At 46.2% G+C, this 18,430-nt stretch overlaps 1 protein-coding gene across 2 annotated transcripts in view; it reads right to left on the bottom strand.

Moving 5' to 3' along the window:
- Nucleotides 1-7,766: 7,766 nt before the first annotated feature.
- The window catches only part of OPHN1 (oligophrenin 1), a 118,195-nt gene continuing 107,531 nt past the window's right edge, over nucleotides 7,767-18,430 (bottom strand). For both annotated transcript variants that reach the window (XM_070951838.1, XM_070951839.1), the window contains exons 21-24: nucleotides 12,773-12,938; nucleotides 11,392-11,442; nucleotides 10,001-10,053; nucleotides 7,767-9,815 (exon numbers count right to left, since the gene is read on the bottom strand). In XM_070951838.1, the coding sequence (XP_070807939.1) occupies nucleotides 10,011-10,053; nucleotides 11,392-11,442; nucleotides 12,773-12,938 (260 nt within the window). In that variant the 3' untranslated portion in view covers nucleotides 7,767-9,815; nucleotides 10,001-10,010. The remainder of the gene's footprint in view (nucleotides 9,816-10,000; nucleotides 10,054-11,391; nucleotides 11,443-12,772; nucleotides 12,939-18,430) is intronic.

The following is an 18,430-nucleotide window of genomic DNA, read 5'->3' as shown; positions in this document are numbered from 1 at the left end:
TGCAGCAGAGAGTGGAAACCTTTATTTTAAAACATGATTCCATGAGGGCATTCCGATGCCTTTGTTTTTTTTTTTAAGTATATAAGTAACAAAAGTGAACTAACAGAAGTAAAGATTTATTTTGACAATGCATAACCACCAGCATGAATAAGGACTGCATTCCTGCCACACACAATCAGGTCAGTTGAGCTCTCTGCTTGGGGATGTTAATGACTCAGTGAATTAAGTCTGAGAAGTTCCTTCTGAATGGGCCATTTTGCTACGCAGAGCAAGGGAAACTGGGGCAGAGGGCACCAATTGAGCGGCAGGTGAGGGTGAGGAGGTCCTACCACAGCTCACCTCAGCCAACCAGAGCGGATGCATTAACCTGCAAGGCAAAAGGCCCAGCACAGGAGCCAGCTGCCCTCCCTCCTGGAAAGAGAAAGTGAGACGTAAGAGCTGTAGTTGCTGCAGACTGGGGGAGGGGAAGGATGTCCTTTGCTTATTTCCACCTGAAATGCTGGATAGCTGGAACAAGCAGGAATAGCCCCTTGCAGCTGCGTGATTGAATTTGTTCCTTTGAAGCAGCCCCAGTTTTGATTCATGGAGTTCTTTGGACGGAGCAATTCAGTGAAAGTTTTATCAAACCAATGCCCCTTTCTGAAGCATTGTACAGCCTTGACATTACCTTAAGGATTTTCTAACCAGGCCACAAAATACCCTGGGAGCATCTTTTTTGTCATGTCCTCCTGGATGCTGCCTTCCTCTTGTCCCCAGGAGTGAAATAGTCTTAAGTCATCCTCAAGTGAAAGGGGTTGAAGGAAGGCTGCCTCCATGACACCAGTAGCATCAATGACATCAGTTGCAAAGGTGTAACATTTTTTCCCCTTCCTTTACCCTGGGTGAAAACCTAGGTGACCAACAGTGGATAAGAGCAGAGAAGGGCACATTGTCCATTTTAAGTTGATGTGGACCCAACTTGTCCAGTCTTTGTCTGCTTTGCCTGCTGCTGCTGCTTGGCTGTGATTCCACTCAAGAACTTGAAATAAAAATGCTGCTTCTGCAAAGAAGCTGAAGAAACAGTGGCCCACCAAGTTAGTTGCAGCAAGAAGATCGCACAGACTGAATACAAACCACAGAATGGCAAATTAGCAACAATGGTTCATTGGAAGATCTTCAAGAAATATCATTTGCCTGCAAGCAAGAACTGGTGGGACCAGAAAATAAAGTATTAGAAAATAAAGTGCTACTATTTTAGAATCCAAAAAGCTGTTCCAATTGTTTTCACTGTCAGGAAATTTATCCTTAGTTCTAGGTTGCTTCTCTCGTTAGTTAGTTTCCATCCATTGCTTCTTATCTTGCTTTCTAGTGTTTTGGGGAAATAGGTTGACCTCTCATCTTTGTGGCAGCCCCTCCAATATTGGAGGACTGCTATCATGTCACCCTTAGTCCTTCGTTTCACTAGACTAGACATACCCAATTCCTGCAACTATTCTTCATATGTTTTAGCCTCCACCCTAATCATTTTTGTTGCTCTTCTCTGCACTTTCTAGAGTCTCAACATCTTTCTTATATTGTGGCAACAAAAACTGGATGCAAGATTTCAAGCGTTTTAACATGTTTCCACCCATGACTTCTTGTCCTGCCCTCAGGTGTCCTAGAGAAGAAGTCAATTTCGTCTTCTTTGTGATAGCCTCTCAAGTACTGGAAGATAGTCATTATGTCCCCCAAATCCTTTTCTTTGATAAGCTAGAGATACGCAGCTCTCTCAACTGTTCGTCATACAATTTATCCACCATACCCTTTATCATCTGTTCTTCTTCTCTGCACACTTTCCTGGGTCCCTTTTTTGTATTGTGGTGATCAGAACTGCATACCACATTCCAAGTGTGGTCTCACCAGCATGGTATAAAGCAGTTCTATCACTGCTCATTTATGCTATCCCTCTGTTGACCCAGCCTAGGACTGTGCTGGGGTATTTTTTGGCAGCTGTAGCACACTGTTGGTTCATATGTAAGGGATTGTCCACTAGGACACATGGATTCCTCTCACAGTTACTACTGTGGAGTCAGATACTACCTACTCTGTACCTATGCATTTGGTTTCTCCTGCCTAAGATTTTTCCTGACTTTTCTGAACTTCATCTTGTTGGATAGGATCCAATGTTCAAGTCTGTCAAGATCCTTCTGAATCTTACGTCTGTCTTGAAAAGTGTTAACAATTCCCCCAAGCTTGTGTCGTTTGCAAATTTGATGAATTCCCCTTCTAACCCTCTTCTAGATCATTTATGAAGATGTTGAAGAGAACTGGGCCTGATACAGAACCTCACTGCATGTTTCCTTCCATGTAGTTATATTTCCATTGAGGACTGGCTGCTGTGTGTGGTTGGTTAGCCAATTGCAAATCTATCTGGTAGTGGTAATGTCTGTGCCACATTTTACTATTTTACCAAGAAGTATGTTGTGGTCTGCTTTGTCAGATGCCTTAATGAAGTCTTAAGTATACTATATATCTACAGCACTTCACTGATCCACTAATTTAATTACTTTCTCAAACAAGTCAATAAGATTTGTCTGGCATGGTAGGTTTTTAACAACCCTATGCTGGCTTCTGGTTATCACCTTGTTTTCACCAATCCTCCACTTGTTTTTCTTTTCTTTTCTTTTCCCAGGTATTGATGTCAACCTGATAGGCCTATAATATTCTGGATCCATTTTCCCCCTTTTAGTATATTGGAACCATGTGAGTTCTTTTCCATTCCTCCGGTGGTTCCCCTATGCTCCAAGAGCCTTGAAAGCTGACATTCAGTGTCTCTGAGAGAAGATCTGCCAGCTCCTTCATAACCCTAGGATGTAAAACATCTGGCTCGGGTGATTTGTATTCATCCAGGGAAGATAGGTATTTGCTTAATAATTCCTTGCCTATGTGGTCTTGTATACTTGCTCTATCTCTCTCACTGCCACTTTTGATAGGTTGGACTGTTTTTGCCTTTTGCCTAAAAATAGATGAAGGAGTTTCTGCTTTCTGCCTCCTTGCCATCTTCGCCCAACAGTGGGTCTACCGTTTCCTTGACTTTCTTCTTGTTCCTTTCATATTGAAAGACACTTTTACTATTATTATTGCCATTGATTGCGGGTGTTAGTTCATTCTGAGGCTTGGCATTCCTGATTTCCTCCTTGTTGATATTTTGTTTTAGCTATGTGTCCTTCCCATTTTTTCATATTTGACTTTTTTTGTCCCTCAATTTGGCAGAGACCTTTTGGTAAATCATGCTTCCTAATCTTCCTCTCTGTCTCTCCCCCTCCCCCTCATCTCCCTCTCTCCCCCTCCCTCCTCTATGTTTGGAATCCTTCCTAATCTCTCTCTCACTCCCCCTCCCCACTCCCCCTTCTATGTTTGGAATCCTTCTGTTGAAAGAAATATCCTTCTGGGTCCAGCTCCAAGTGGGGAAAAAGACACTGGAAACACGGAGACTACTTGGAAAGATGGTTTAATGGTGGACAAGATCACATGGCTTGAGTTCCTGAACAGAAAAGGGCTGAGATACAGCAAGTGCCCGGGTTTTATGCTTTCTCTGGCTTTGAACTGCCTGGGGCCCAGAAAGAGTATCCAGATTGGTTGTCAGATTCCCAGGGGGTGGGGGTCTTAGCTAGCCTTGCTGGCTGATGTAATCTTCCCAGGTGTCAAGTGGTGAATTTCTGTTGCTATTGTGTTGCAGATGGGTCCTATCGTCAAAGATTGAGTTTCTGCCTCTGGCCCGTTAACAAAGGAGGGGAGGCAGGAAGGTGGGAGTTGCTTTGTCTTTAAAACATGTTTCTCCACTTCTCAACCAGGGAAACATAATATTCTGCCTTTTTAATATTTCCTAAAATATTTCATTCTTCTAGGAAAGGGGTGGGTGCTAACTTCCTACACTTCCTAATCTCCCTCTGTCTCTCTCCCTCCCTCTCTGCTTGGAATCCTTCCTAATCTTCTCTTATCTTTCTCCCCCACTCTCTCTACCTTTGGAATCCTACCTAATCTCTCACTCTCCCTCCCCCCTCTCTCCACATTTGGAATCCTTCCTAATCTCAATCTTTCTCTCCCTCCCCCCTCTATGTTAGGAATCCTTCCTAATCTCCCTGTCTTTCTCCTTTCCTCTCTCTATGTTTGGAATCTTTCCTAATCTCTCTCTCACTCTCATTCTCCTCCTCTCTCGCCACATTTGGAATCCTTCCTAATCTCAATCTCTTTCTCTCTCCCTCCCTCCCTCTATGTTTGGAATCCTTCCTAATCTCCCTCTCGGTCTCTCTCTCTCTCTCTTTCTCCCCCCTCCACCTTCTCTCCCCATGTTTGGAATCCTTCCTAATCTCCATGCCTGGACCCTCCTCATGGCCCTACACTCTCCTTCCAACCACTCGAGCGAGTTGTCCCATGGTGAGTTGGCCATGGCGAGTTGTTTGGCAGCAAGTTGGCTGTGGTGTGTTGTCCCATTCCATGCAGGTCTTCATGCTTGGACAGTTCATCAGCCATTAGGCAAGTCTTTAGCCATTAGGTGAGTCTTTAGCCATTAGGTGAGTCTTTAGCCATTAGGTGAGTCTTGGCAGCAGCACCTGGGATTGCGCGAGGAAGCCAAACCACCCCAAGGAAGGTAGCTCAGGAACAACAAATGGATGCACTTCCTTGCACTCGTTTGACACCAGTTGCTGTTTCCAGGCAGTGTGGAAGGATGATGTGCTAAGTGAGGCACAGAAGCTACAGATCTGTTTTACAGGAATGATTTTCTTTCCTCAAGGACTTAAAGAGAGGCAGCAGAGCTCCCCCTTCCCCCCCTCCAGGTGGGCCCATGTGCTGCCCGCCAGCACTTCCTGCCCTCAGATAGGCTCTGGTTGCCTCAGTTTGACTCGGTCCAAGCTCCGCTGGTGCGCTGCCAATGCTGGAGAGCTCTTGGTGAAAACTGAAAGCACCGAGAACGGAAAGATTAGTAAGGGGGAAAGCTGCCATGCCGTTGCTGGTTTTTGTTCCTTTTTAAAGTAAAAATGCATCAAGATTTCCTTAAAACCAGGCATGCTTTCCTTTGCTTTCAGTAAACAAAAATCGCAAAGAGGAGACGTTTTGTCTGCCATAAGATGAAAAATGCTGTTTGCCATTTAAACTTCTGTTCCATGTGCAAAGCGGGGTACCTCATGCTGTGTGTGTATCAAGCCATGAAACAACCTGTGTGCATGTGTGCATGCATTACATTGTCCAGAATGGTTTTTCCTCAGTGACTGCTCCATGACAAAGGTTTTTTTCAAATCACAACGCTGCTGGAATATGTGCATATCGGGGGGGGGGGGGGGGGGCTTGGCAAGTTGCTATCGGCGCTTCCATTGTGGCGGCTGGATGAGCATCGAAGGGTCAGAGCAGACTTTCCACAGGGCTCCCTTGGTCACCATGGCAACCTGTGGAAGAAAGTGACGGCCGTCTTTAGAGTCCCTATCAGAAGCCGAGACAGCAAGCGACTTGCAGTCACACAGATCCAAAAGGCCAGGAAAATGGCATCTCCTGAGGGCTGCAATGGAGAGCAAGTGCATCCAGCCTTTAAGGAGAGCAAAGATGCCTTTGGAGAATCCAGGCGCTGGCCCATCTCTCTCAGCTCGGTCCTGCGTTGCTGGAGAGACACTTGCTGGACTTCAGCTCCCATCCTCCCCCACCCTTGGCTAATGCTGGTGAGCAGTGGAGTTCAACAGCTGGAGGCCGGCAGGCTGCGGCCTGCCCTTTGGACCCAGGAAGGCATCTTTCCCAACTTTCCCTGGAGAAGCCAGGCCTTTCGCAAGATGGCTGACCAAGGGCTGGTCGGGGTAGGAAGGATCCGTTTTGCAATGGCTGCCCAGGCACCTTTGCTTTGCTTTTCCCCACATCGGCTTCAGCTTAGCGGTGCAACCCAATGCTGCTAATGCAGTCAGCTGATGTGTCTGAATGAAGCCCCTTCTCACTTTTGACCTGGTTTACTCATTTATTTATTTAATTTACTTATATTTCATACTTTCATGAATTTATTTTACTTATATTTCATACTTTCCTGCTTCTTAACCACCTGTTTCCCTCAGAGAAGGGCTTTGGGCAGTGTATAATTTAATCAATAAAATTACGCATTAAAAACAGAACAATGTAAGGTTTTTTAAAAAAGAAATTATAGAACAACATTATAAAATTTCAAAAGATGGAGAGTTCCAAGATGGGGAGGTTAGGAGTTGTTGATATAGGCATGGGGTCTCATGGAGCCAACCAGCCCCATGGCTGTGTGAGACCATCTGTGCCACACACCGTTTTGTCCCCCTTGTGGAAGGCCAAGTGACTGTGGGCTTGCCTCACCTCTGTGGGCAGAATGTACCTCAGTGCAGGGGCAGAAAAGGCCCTCTTCCTAGACCCTACCGGTCGAAATTCCTTGGCTGACAGGCTCTGCAGCCTCCCCTTCCTGATCAAGTGGGAAGTGGGGATGTGATGGGGCAAAAAGGGTTCCATAGGTAGCCTGGTCCTATAGGTAATAACCAACACCTTGAATTAGACCCGGAACCAAACTGGCACCCAGTGCAGTTCACGGAGCAGAGGTGCTATATGTGCCTTTCTTTGGGCACCCAGTCTAGCTGGCGCAGCTGCGTTCTGCAGAGGTTGAAGTTCTGGATCCATTTCAAGGGTAGCCCCATGTAGAGCGCATTGCAGGAGTCCAATCAGGCGATGATCAGGGCACAAGTGACCGAGTAGAAGGCCTCCCTGTCCAGGGAGGGGCATAATTGGCATACAATGTGAAGTTGGGCAAAGGCCCTCCTGGCCACAGCTGCCATCTGCTTTTTCAGCAGGAGCCCTTAGTCCAAGAGGTCCCCCAAGTTATGCGCCAAGTCAGTCTGAGGAAGTGGAACCCCATCCAGGAGCAAAGACAATAAACTCCTGGACCCAGAGGGGCCCACCCACGGCCACTCCACCTTACCAGGCTTGGTTGAAGAGGGCTGTTCTCCAGCCAGACTCTCCCCGCCTTCAGGCACCATGAAAGGTGTCCACTGCATCTTTCCCTTCACCTGGGATGGAGGTACGTGGCTGGGTATCATCAGATTACTGGAGATTGCTTGCCTCATGCAGGTTCATGTAGATGTTAAAAGGGACTGGAGAGAGTAAAGAGCCCTGTGGTGCCCCACAAAGAAACAACCTCGCCCCCTATTACCACCATTTGGGACCGGCTTCAGAGGAGGAAGGTGACTGTGCCACCTCCCTCCAACTCCATAAATTGGCCCAAAAGGATACCACGGTTGATGGTATCGAAAGCCAACAACCACACAACAATGAATCTGAAAACAATAACAAAAGGTTATGAACAGCGAAGGAAGAAAGTTAAAGAATTAGGAGCACAAGTTGTGTTTTCATCTATACTTCCACCAAAAGGCCAACATCCAACGAGGGAGCAAAGGATTTTAGAAACAAACCACTGGCTGATGTCGTCAACAGAACTTTCCAACATGGCCTTCTGCAAATCGGTTGGCTTTTCATCCGTTCCAACATAGTGATATGTCGATATTAACTCCAAAGAGGAAAGGCATACAGGCCAGCTCCTCTAAGGGAACTCCAAAGTAAGTGCACTGCAACCTTTTGTAACTCATGTGCGTGTGACCCTAACCCCAACTCTTGCAACGAGGTCTCGCTCCTCTGTCTAATGTTGGATGCGATCAGTCATGTTATATTTTGCAAGGTGACTTTACTATTCTATAAATAAAGTTTACACGAGTTCAAAAACAGCAGTCAAGAGTAATCAGGTAGATTTTTTTAATCCATGGAAACTTTATAAACATTATTACAACTAATCTACTTCTTTTACCAGACAAGTACACCAGGTGGAAATTACTTTAAGTGCCATTAAATTCACAAAACAGAGAGAGCTGAATTGCTGGACATCTTTAGCTTATCACAAAAGCAGGTTTGAGGAGAGATGTACCCATTTTGGATGCGATCACCACACAATCGTTTGGGAGCTGAGTACCCCACCCTTCCTGCAGAGAGAAATGGCAAATCTTCGCTTTCAGAACTTCCTTTTCTGTCTCAGCTTCTACTCTCTGAAATCGATCACATCTTGAAGGCCCCCCCCCCCATGTCATTTCCCACAGTAGAAATCAATGGTGTTGGCATAATCCATTAATGGATTCCTGGGAAACAGATCGATACAGATTTGACGTTCGCCCAAGGCCTGGACTTTCTGGAGGTCACTGCAACCTCACACTACTCAATGAGCAAAGATCTGTGGCTCCAGCATTGGACTGACAAGGCTGCCAGGGAGATGTGGGCGTTTTCGTATCCCTTAATCAATATTCAGTTATTCTGTCCAATTTATACTGGTGGTTAAGAACTCAAATTTCACAGGATGAACAATCTTCTCTATTTGATCAGTAACTTTGGGGAGTTCAAGTGAATATTGGATAGCACCGGTAACAAAAACATAGGAATAAAGCATATACATCACTTTCTTCACCCCTCAAGGCATGTTAAATCTCAATATGGCATTTCCTGACGACTTCTGTGGAAATAATTATTTGTCTGGTGGTACAGTGGTGGTGGTACAAGTATCAACTTTATTTCTAAAGAGAAACGAACAGGCCCAAAATCTGGCAATCCAGAGCCACTCCCAAAAGTTCATTTATTTCTTGTATCTGCAAAGCATGGCTAAAATGTGCTAGCTGGATGCTTTCTACCTTGGTCCTCGGAGACACTTACAAGGCAAACTGAAATCTCTGGTGCAAAAGTGCTTTATCCAAGTTCCTAGGAAAGAACCAATTGCCGGTCTGTGGAATGGGGAATCCTGGGGAGGGGGCCGTCCAGAGACTCTGCAGGGATCCAAAGTGGAGCTTGGCGAAAGAGCATCCCAGCTGAGATGCCAGAAGCTGTCAGGCGCCTGAGGCAGAGAGACATGCACGCAAGCGCAGGCAGGCACACAACTACAACCACAGCACCTCTTCCTTCCTTTGGCTGCAGGTCGAATAAAAGCAGATCTAAATGCAGGCTCTCGGCTCACTCTACCGCAAGCAGGAAGGGCCCTTTGGGGAGAAAATAAATCAAGGCGGAAGAGCGGAATGTGGTCTAACAAAAGGCAAAGCTACCTGGAATGTCTTGAAGCTGCTTTGGACTTTAGGGAAACTCGCCTCACAGAGGGGCGCCGTGGGTTTCTGCTCCAATTTCAGCACCATTCCTTTTGCAGTGGAGCCTCTGGCTTCAAAAATCTTCCTCCTGCCATTCACTCTCTGGAACATCTGCTGGTTGTGCAAGCACAACCAGTAAGAGGTATGGAGGCCTTACTGGGAATGTTTTCAGCCTCTTATGAGTTAACAGTTAACCCCACTCCTGCCCTCCACACGGCACTGACACAAAACCTCAGTCTTAAAAGAAAAGAAAAAAATAACTCAATGTGAAACCGTCTGAGGCAGAGAAGCTGCTTGCAGCCCAGTTCCTAGATCCAGGAAGCAGCTCTTCAAGCAGGACCCCATAAGAGGCCAGAGGTGGTGGGTGGGCCTCACCTCCCGATGGGCCCCTCTTTGGCTGCTCCAGGTCAGCTGCTACCAAACAGGGGGAGGCAGCGCTTTCTGGAGATGAGGAGGAGGAGGAGGAGCTTGGAGTGAGAGAGGAGGAGGAGCAAAAGGCCTGATTGTTGCTCTGTCTTTTTGAACACTTACAGTAGCAGGTGGAACTTTTGTCCCTCCCAAGAATGTCTCTGCTTCTGTTATAACAAGGCAAGATGTTCACAACGGCAAGCTCAAAGACAGGGTTGGAAATAGCTGATTTACAGAGCACACACCATGTGTTGCAAATCCGTGATCCCGGCTCAGCCATGCAGGAGTCTGGGAAGAAAAGGAAGACAGGGAGTAAAACAAAGTGGAGGATGTCGAAGCACCACACGCCAGGTGGCTTGTTGGCGCTGCAGCCAAGAGGGAAATCCTCTCCCCCCAGGAGGTTTCTGCAGCCCACCCAGAACACCCCCAGCATTCGGGTTCTTAAGGAATCAGAAAATAAACAGCAGGGTTACCTGGGGCCTTTCATCCTTCCTCATTTGGGGATCTGCCCTGGGGACAGGAAGAACTGCAAAAGAAGTGAAGCAGTCAGGAAAAGGACGAGGGAGAAAGCAGGACTGCAGCTCTATCTCTACTATCAGCCAGGCTGAACTGGAACTAACTAGAGGACCGGGGGGGAGGGGGGGGAGTGGCTTAAGTGCTAGACTAGGAGTGGGGAGGCCCAGTTCTCATTCCCCCCTCAGTCACGGAGATCCCATCTCTGTCAGCTCAGCCCACTGCACGGACTGGCAATACAGCACCCTAACATATTCAATACTGAAAAAACATGCCTGAAATTTCAGGATCTTTGCAAAGGCCAGAACGCTGTGAGAGACTGGAAGCTACAAGCTTGCAGGATTCAGCAATCCCAATTGACTATCAAACAGAAGAATTATTTTATAACTCATGATAAAAATACTGCTGATCCTGAGCCTGCAATGCCAACTTCAGTTGAAAATGACTCTCCTTGCATAGGAGGTGAAGGGTTGGGGTGACAGGGAACGGGGGTGATGGCCCCTCAACAGGTCAGCTGTCCAGCGCAGGAAAGCAGAAGCCAGAGCAGTTCAAATGAACTCAGTTTTGTTGCATGCTGACAGGCTCTACAAGAATCTAACGATCAAAGCAAAGTGGCGAAGGGATAAGGGTCAACGGAATTCAAGATGGGCTGGACTTCCATCTTTTCTGGGCACAGAGGGACTCGAGACTGGTGAAGCCCTTGACCCCTCCCTCGGGCTCAGCCTGGTCATCTCCTCCACCAGCCAGCAAGACAAAAAGAGCCCTGAAAAGCTCTGCTACTGCCAGCCAGGCAACCCACGAGGCCCTCAAGGGCCAGTGGGACATTTTATGGGGCAGAATTTGGCAGGTCTTTTTTTTTTTTTTTTTTTTTTTTGGTAATAGTCATTTTATCCCAAGGTACTTAGTAGCTGAGGAGCAATTAACCAGCAATGATTAGGAAAGGAAGTATGTGAAGTGCCAACTGTGATTTGAACAAGGTTCCCTCATCACCCAGAGCTGTAAACCCACCGGAGACCCCCGTCTTGCAGTCTCCTTGCTAGGAGCAACTGTCTGGAGCAGTTGTGGGCAATCTCAAGTCCTCTCCTTGTCCAGAGAGGAAGTATGAAGAGCCAGTCTACGCGCCGGCTCTTCATTCCACTCTCAGCTGAGCCATCTTCAGTTCACCGTCTCTTCCCCAGAAATCTCACCAAGAATCTGCCTCTCGTTTCCACTCTCAGGCATCTCTACGCAGTGGGGATGTATTTGGGATAAATGTCCCAAACGTCCATGGGCAAAATCAGAAGGCTGCATGATTCACCAGCTTTTCAGAATGCCCACCGTGTGTCTCAAGGCCAACCTTTCCTGCTCTTACCTTCCTCTCCTGAAGGAAGCTGTCTCGAAGAACTTTGCCCTGGATGCCACCCTGAAAAAACAAACAGCACAAACACAAACAGCCTCTTCGCTTTGTGGTAGCAATTCAGCTGTTCGGTCAAAAAGAGCCCAAGATCAAGGAAGCAAATTTCCATTAACTGAGGCTGGATAGATAGATAAGAGAGAACACACGTGTGGACCAGGTTTCTAGTCCTTATGACTGCCAAATTCTGTTTGAAAGGAGAAAGGGCAGTGTTTGAGAAGTTCTCAGAAGCTATTATATATAATCAGGCATAAAGATATACAAAACTCAAGTCCAGTGGTGAAATCCAATTTTTTTTTACTACTGGTTCTGTGGCCGTGGCTTGGTGGGCATGGTGTGGTTTGGTGGGGGTGGCAGGGGAAGGATACTGCAAAATCTCCATTCCCACCCTACTCTGGAGCCAGCCAGTGGTGGTATTTGCCGAACTGCTCAAAATTTCCACAACTGGTTCTCCAGAACCTGCTGGATTTCACCCCTGTGTAAGTCTCCACTATGATAGCAGAACTGTTGCAGTTCAGCTGAGAGAAGTATGAGAACTGGAGAGAACCATTCTGTCCTCAGTCATAGAAACCCTGTTGGTGACCTTGTTTTTGTACGGATAAAATTAAGGCTTCCCTGCAAGTACCTTGAACTCCTGGAGCTCCCCCCACCACCACCTCCTCAGGCAGGAGAGGAAAGAGAGGAAGCAGCAGACAGGCCAAGGGGCTCACTGCTGATTTAACTGGTAAAAAAATCCACTCTCCTTGGTACAGAACCTGCTAAGGTTCAAAGACTCTGTGCGTGTGTGTGTGTGTGTACACACATTTATAAGGTGATGTACACTTGACAGGTCAGAAGGGTGTGCCCAGCTCTCCTGGAGCTTCCACTTGCCTTCAGTGGCGTGGCCACTAGTTCTTGCCTGAAGGACCTACCCAGAAGGCCTGCAGCTGTCAGCCATGTGGCGGGAGACTTCCCCAGAGCTCAGGAGAAAGCTCATAGTTCACAAATGCTGTTTTCTGGGTGCAAACAGAGGAACTTGCGGGAGAACAGTGAAGGATGTGCAACACAAGCCTGCCACCCACCCACCCACCCCTTAGGAGGGCTAAACAGGGGCTCCAGAAGCATTTGGCTTCGGTGGTGTCTTTGTCAGCAGAGAACCCCACTCTTCAGTTCGAGCACTTCTGGCATGGGAAGCAAATATTCTTCCTTAAAATGCACTTCCTGCTTGACTGGGTGTCCTCCAGATGGGGAGCACTGAGGCTCTCCAAATTCCCCAGCCAAATGGCAGTCGTTGGGGAGGGGGACCAGGAGAGTTGCCATCCAACCCAGCTGGAGGGCTGGACCTGCTGCCACTACTCACACTGAGGAGGGGGCTTCTGCTGCTGTTCCCACCACCAGGTCTGCCTTGGCCTCCACCTTCTGTGGCACAGGAGCCTTGCAGGGAGGATCTGGGGGTCGCATTGGAGGTCGCGTGATGACTGGTTTCTCGCCAGGAAGCCGTGCTTTAGTGAAGCTCTCATATTCGCCTGGGGTGAAAAAATATTAACTGAAATGTAGGAATGAAATGGAAGAAAATGTGCAGACACCCACAAAAGAGCATTCATCAATAGTTTCTAAAAAGGAGATACAGCCCAGCGTTCTTTTGACAGGAAGGATAGTATCCCAGACTTCCCTAGGAAAAATATAGGTGATAGGAGATCCAATTCTTAGGGGATCAGAAACTATAGTCTGCAGGCTGAACAGTCCGTCTTGGGAGATATATTGTCTCCCTGGAGCAAAAATCAAAGATTTAACTGAGAACCTTACTAAAGGATTACTACCCCTTTCTTCTTCCTACACGTGGGGACCAATGACACAAACAATAACAAGAGGTTAGAAACAGCTAGGGAAGAAAGTTAAAGAGTTAGGAACTCCAGTGGTGTTTTCAGCTACACTTCCAACAAAAGGCCAACTTCCAATGAGGGAGCAAAGGATTTTAGGAATGAACCGCTGGCTTCAAAACAGCTGTGGTCAAGAGAACTTCAGCTTCCTAGACCATGCATTCCCTACCTGAAGGGTTACTGGCAAGGGATGGAGTGAACCTCACCAGAACTGGAATGGCTCATCTTGTCAAAAGGGCTTTCAACTAAAATTGAGGGGGGAGGGGGCCAATCTTCACAACCTTTAGAACCTAATTCCAAGCAAAAACCAGTAGCTGACCAATCACATAAGGAGGTAAGGAATACAGAGAAGAAAGAAAGAAAGAAAGAAAGAAAGAAAGAAAGAAAGAAAGAAAGAAAGAAAGAAAGAAAGAAAGAAAGAAAGAAAGAAAGAAAGAAAGAAAAACACAATGAAGCAGAGAGTGATGGGAAACGATGGAAATCCCAGTTACAAACTAGGAGATAAAAGAAACACACCCAAGACCCCTAAAGGACTCAAATGCCTCTACACAAACGCTCAAAGCTTAGGGAACAAACAGGGTAAAGATGAAATATTAGTATATGAAGGCAGGCAGCACATAGTTGCCACTATTGAAACTTGGTGGGATGAAAGTCAGGAGTGGAATGTACTGATGGAAGGATACAAACTATTTAAAAAAAACAGACAAAAGAGAAGGTGGAATTGCATTATAGCAATAGCAATAGCACTTAGGTTGCTATACCGCTTCACAGTGCTTTCCAGCCCTCTCTTAAGCGGTTTACAGAGTCAGCCTCTTGCCCACAACCATCAGTCCTCATTTTACCGACCTTGGAAGGATGGAAAGCTGAGTCAACCTTGAGCCTGGTGAGATTCAAACTGCCAAATTGCAGGCAGCCAGCAGTCAGCATAAGTAGTCTGCAGTACTGCACTCTGAACTACTGTGCCTCCACCGATCTATTATATATAAAAGATCACTACATCTCTACAGAAATTCATAAAACCAAAGATGTCTATGGAGATTCTTAGTCATCCAGGTCCTGGTTGTCCCAAAAGTGCTTTTTCAAGAGGCAACTGGACTTCTGGTTTTTCTTTAAAGACGTTTCACTTCTCATCCAAGAAGCTTCTGCAGCTCTGACTGGCTGGTGTGGAATGGAAGGATTTATATTCACTGCGGACAGCTGGTCCTTTGCATCCTTTTCGAGAGTCATTGAGGCTGCTTGGAGGTTTGTTTGCCTGTGTCCTCAGGGTCACCTGAGTGGTGCAAATGGGTGTGGAGATGCAAGGGCAGAAAACATCCTGCAAAAAGCACAGCCCCACCACACAGTCCTTTCAGAAGTTCCAAGAAGGTTCCACACCCATAAAATCCTTCTATTCCCCACCATCTGCAAGGAATATAAATCCATAAATATAACTCATCAAATTTGCAGATGTCACCAAACTGGCAGGAATAGCCAACACCCCAGAAGACAAGTGCAGGATCCAAATAGGCTTGAACAATGGGCCCTATCCAATAACATGGAATGTAAAGTGGAGAAAAACAAGGTTTTACAGCTAGGCAGGAAAAACCAAAGGTACATGTGCATATTAGGTGAAATCTGGCTCAAGAACAGTGACCGTGAGAGGGACCTTGGAGTCCTAGTGGATGATCATTTAAACAGGAGCCAGCCATGTGCAGCAGCAGCCCAAAAAACGAATACAATCCTTGGTTGCATAAACAGAGGCATAGACTCAAAATACGCATGAAGTATTAGTACCGCTTTATAAATCTGTAGTAAAACCACACCTGGAATACTGCATCCATTTGGAAAAAGTGCAAAGAGCAATTAAGACAATTAAAGGCCTGGAGACAAACACATATGAAGAACAGTTGCAGGAACTGGGTTTGGCTAGTCTAGAGAAAAGAAGAACTAGAGGTGACACGATAGCAATATTCTAGTCTTTGAGGGTCTGCCACAAAGAGGAGGGGGGTCATCTTATTTTCCAAAGCACCAGAAGGCAAGACAAGAAGCAATGGATAGAAACTAATCAAGGAGAAGAGCAACCTGGAATTAAGGAGAAACTTCCTAATAGTGAGGACAATTAACCAGAGGAATAGAAGTTGCCTTCAGAGGTTGTGGGTGCTTCGTCACTGGAGGTTTTTAAGGAAAGATTGGACAATCACTTGTCTGAATTGGTAGAGGGTCTCCTGCTTGAGCAGCAGGTTGGACTCGAAGACTTCCAAGGTCCCTTCCAATTCTAGTCTGATTCTAATGGGAAAAGCGTCGGCACAGGGGCTGAGAGCCATTTCCCAATCCTACTTGTGACCAAGGAGCAGCTGATCAAAAATTCTGTTTTGAAAAGAACCCTTTAAATATTATTTGAAATGTGCCAACTGACTGAAATGGTGTCTCATTGCAGCTGCCTGAATTTCTTGCCATCAGAAAGTAGAACGAGCTCTAATAACGATTGTACAGTGGCCGACAACAGAAAGGTTGGGAATGCTACCAGGTGTGAAATAAATCCTTTTCTGTGGCAGAGCTACAAAAATTCAAAACACAGAAATGCCAACATTGGAGCTACATTATATTCTCAATCCAAACTATGAACAATTTGCAATTGACTAACAGTTGAAAATAGATTATCTGCATTTTTTTAGTGCTCAGCATTTCAGGATATTTGAACAATTGTACACCAGAAGATTTTTAACTGTGGTAGAAATTCTATTCTAATGAAGTTGAGAGGGCCACAAAGATGCTCTCTATAGCTTTTCTTGACAATTTATCTTAAATTGATGCATGATGACCATGGCTGTGGGTGGCTGTGATGAAACATCAAGACCCAGGATACAAATCATGTAGTTTTACATCACCTGATGAATGTGTGTGGCTCCATCAGAGTTTGTTTGAGATAAGCCATGTTCTGCTTAACTTAGTTCTGCAATCTGTCTTAATGGTGTCACACCAAGTTGGATGCTGTTTAATAGTTCCTACTCTGTTCTTCACTGCTCCTGCTGTTTTTATGATATTTTTACAGTGTTTTTTATAGTTTGCAGTGATTTTGTCCTTTTATTGTGCAATAATGATTTTGTGTTTGTATAATGGAAGTTTTCTTGTTTTACCCTCGATGGCAGTTTGCACAGAATATTAGGATCTAGTTACAGTCTGAGTGTGTGATGTGACCAGTAGTTCCAGTGAGGTTGTGAGAAATGGTGGGCAGGTTGAGAGGAACCCTGAGGGGCCTTGCAGCTGCCTGGTCCCTCCGTCCTAAAGCCCCGTCCTGGGCTTTAGGAAAGCTAAGCGGATACCAGGAGCACATTCATCCCTACAGCACAGACCAGCCATCATTTTATTGAGATCCTGAATGTCAGTAACACACAAGTACAAATGCGACCAAATTATTTGTGGGATTCATAAACTTGTAAAATTTATGCCATCTCAAATATGTTTTTTTTTAATTAATGTGGCTGGAGTTTTTGCAGATGTGGTGCAAAGGGTAAGGAAGATGACCTTGACAGAGGCAGATCAAGTGGTTTACCAAAGTGATGAGGAGAAAAACATGCCTTAAGTCCACAAGAGACAGGCCTCCTTTGGAAGTGCTTAGCCAGACACCCCGCTAATTCATTGGGGGCATGCAATTCATAATTCATATGGGGAAGAGGCACAACACAACCAGACCCGCAAGATTCCGTTGCCAGATCCGTTTCAATAAAAGTAGTTTTAGCCTTCCTCTGGAGTTGATTTCTTGATCTGGTCAACTGGCGGGGTTGCCAAGCCATTTACAGCATTTGTTGAGCTTAGAAGGCTTAGAATTATGTGAAAGAGACATAACAAGGAACCTTATAGTTCTCTCTCTGTTTTCTGTGCACATTGTGATGCAACGTGACAGGTGGGCAGATTGACTGGAAAACTACAACTGGACACCTCAAGGAATGAAGAGCACCTGTTAAATAATACAAGGTGTCGGTTATCACCTTTAAAGCTCTTCATGGCAAGAGTCCAGGTGACTTCAGGAACCATCTCATTCAACTGGGAGTGGTCCACCCCACCCATGCCAGCAGAGGAGACGTGCCCTGGGCCCCGTCAGATGGGGAATTCCAGCTGGTGGGCTCCAGAAGGGCCTTCTCTGCCGCCACTCCTGACCTTTGGAACATCCTGCCCCCCAGAATGAGGCCAGCGCCCAATCTCCTGACCTTCTGCAAGGGCCTGAAGTCCTGGCTCTGCCACTTGGCTGGGCCTTCAGCAGGTGAGCATCATGCTGGAGGTGGTTGATAGATTAACTACCGATTGCACCTCCCCATCTTTTAGTTAAAGCTGACAATTTGTACTTGTATAGTGTTTTATTCTTATTACATAGTGTACATGTTCTTGACTGCAAGTCTCCAGACTTACAAAGGGAGTATGGCTTAATAAGAAGCTGATGGAATTTACAAAGATCCAGGTCTATAGAGCCTGCATCCTGAGCACACTCTTGTACTGCAGTGAGTCTTGGACCCTTTACGCACAGCAGGAGAGAAAGTTGAACACCTTTCATATGTGCTGTCTCCGACGTATCCTTGGCATCACCTGGCAGGACAAAGTTCCCATTAGTGGAATAGTCCCGATTCTTGAAACGTGCTGGAATTTTTAGCATGTGTACACTATTGAAACAGCGACGTCTACGCTGGCTGGGGCATGTCGTGAGAATGGCTGATGGTCGGAATCCGAAAGATCTCCTGTATGGAGAATTAGTGCAGGGAAAGCGCCTCAGAGGGAGACCACAGCTGCGATGTAAGGATATCTGCAAGAGGGACCTAAAGGCCCTGGGAATGGACATTAACAGTTGGGAAACCTTGACCTCTGATCGTTCAGCTTGGAGGCTAAAGACGCAGCACGGCCTTCTCCAATTCGAAGAGACACTTGTTCGGCAGGCTGAGGCAAAGAGGGAGTCCCGGAACCAGCAAAATCTTTGGGGTGGGCAGGGGACAGAATGTATCTGCCCTCAGTGTGGAAGGGATTTATGGCCACTCTCGAATTGGCCTTTTTAGTCAAACCAGATGCTGTTTTAGGACCTCTTTCCAGAGCACGATACCATCGTCTCTTGAGACCGAAGGTTGCCAATGAATGTTCTTGTATAATTTTATTATTTTTAACATTGTAAGCGT

This window comes from Pituophis catenifer, unplaced genomic scaffold (genome assembly GCF_029215685.1).
Source record: "Pituophis catenifer annectens isolate HBS135680 unplaced genomic scaffold, rPitCat1.0.hap2 SCAF_11, whole genome shotgun sequence".
NCBI lineage: Eukaryota > Metazoa > Chordata > Lepidosauria > Squamata > Colubridae > Pituophis > Pituophis catenifer.
This window is presented reverse-complemented; position numbering and strand designations above follow the sequence as displayed.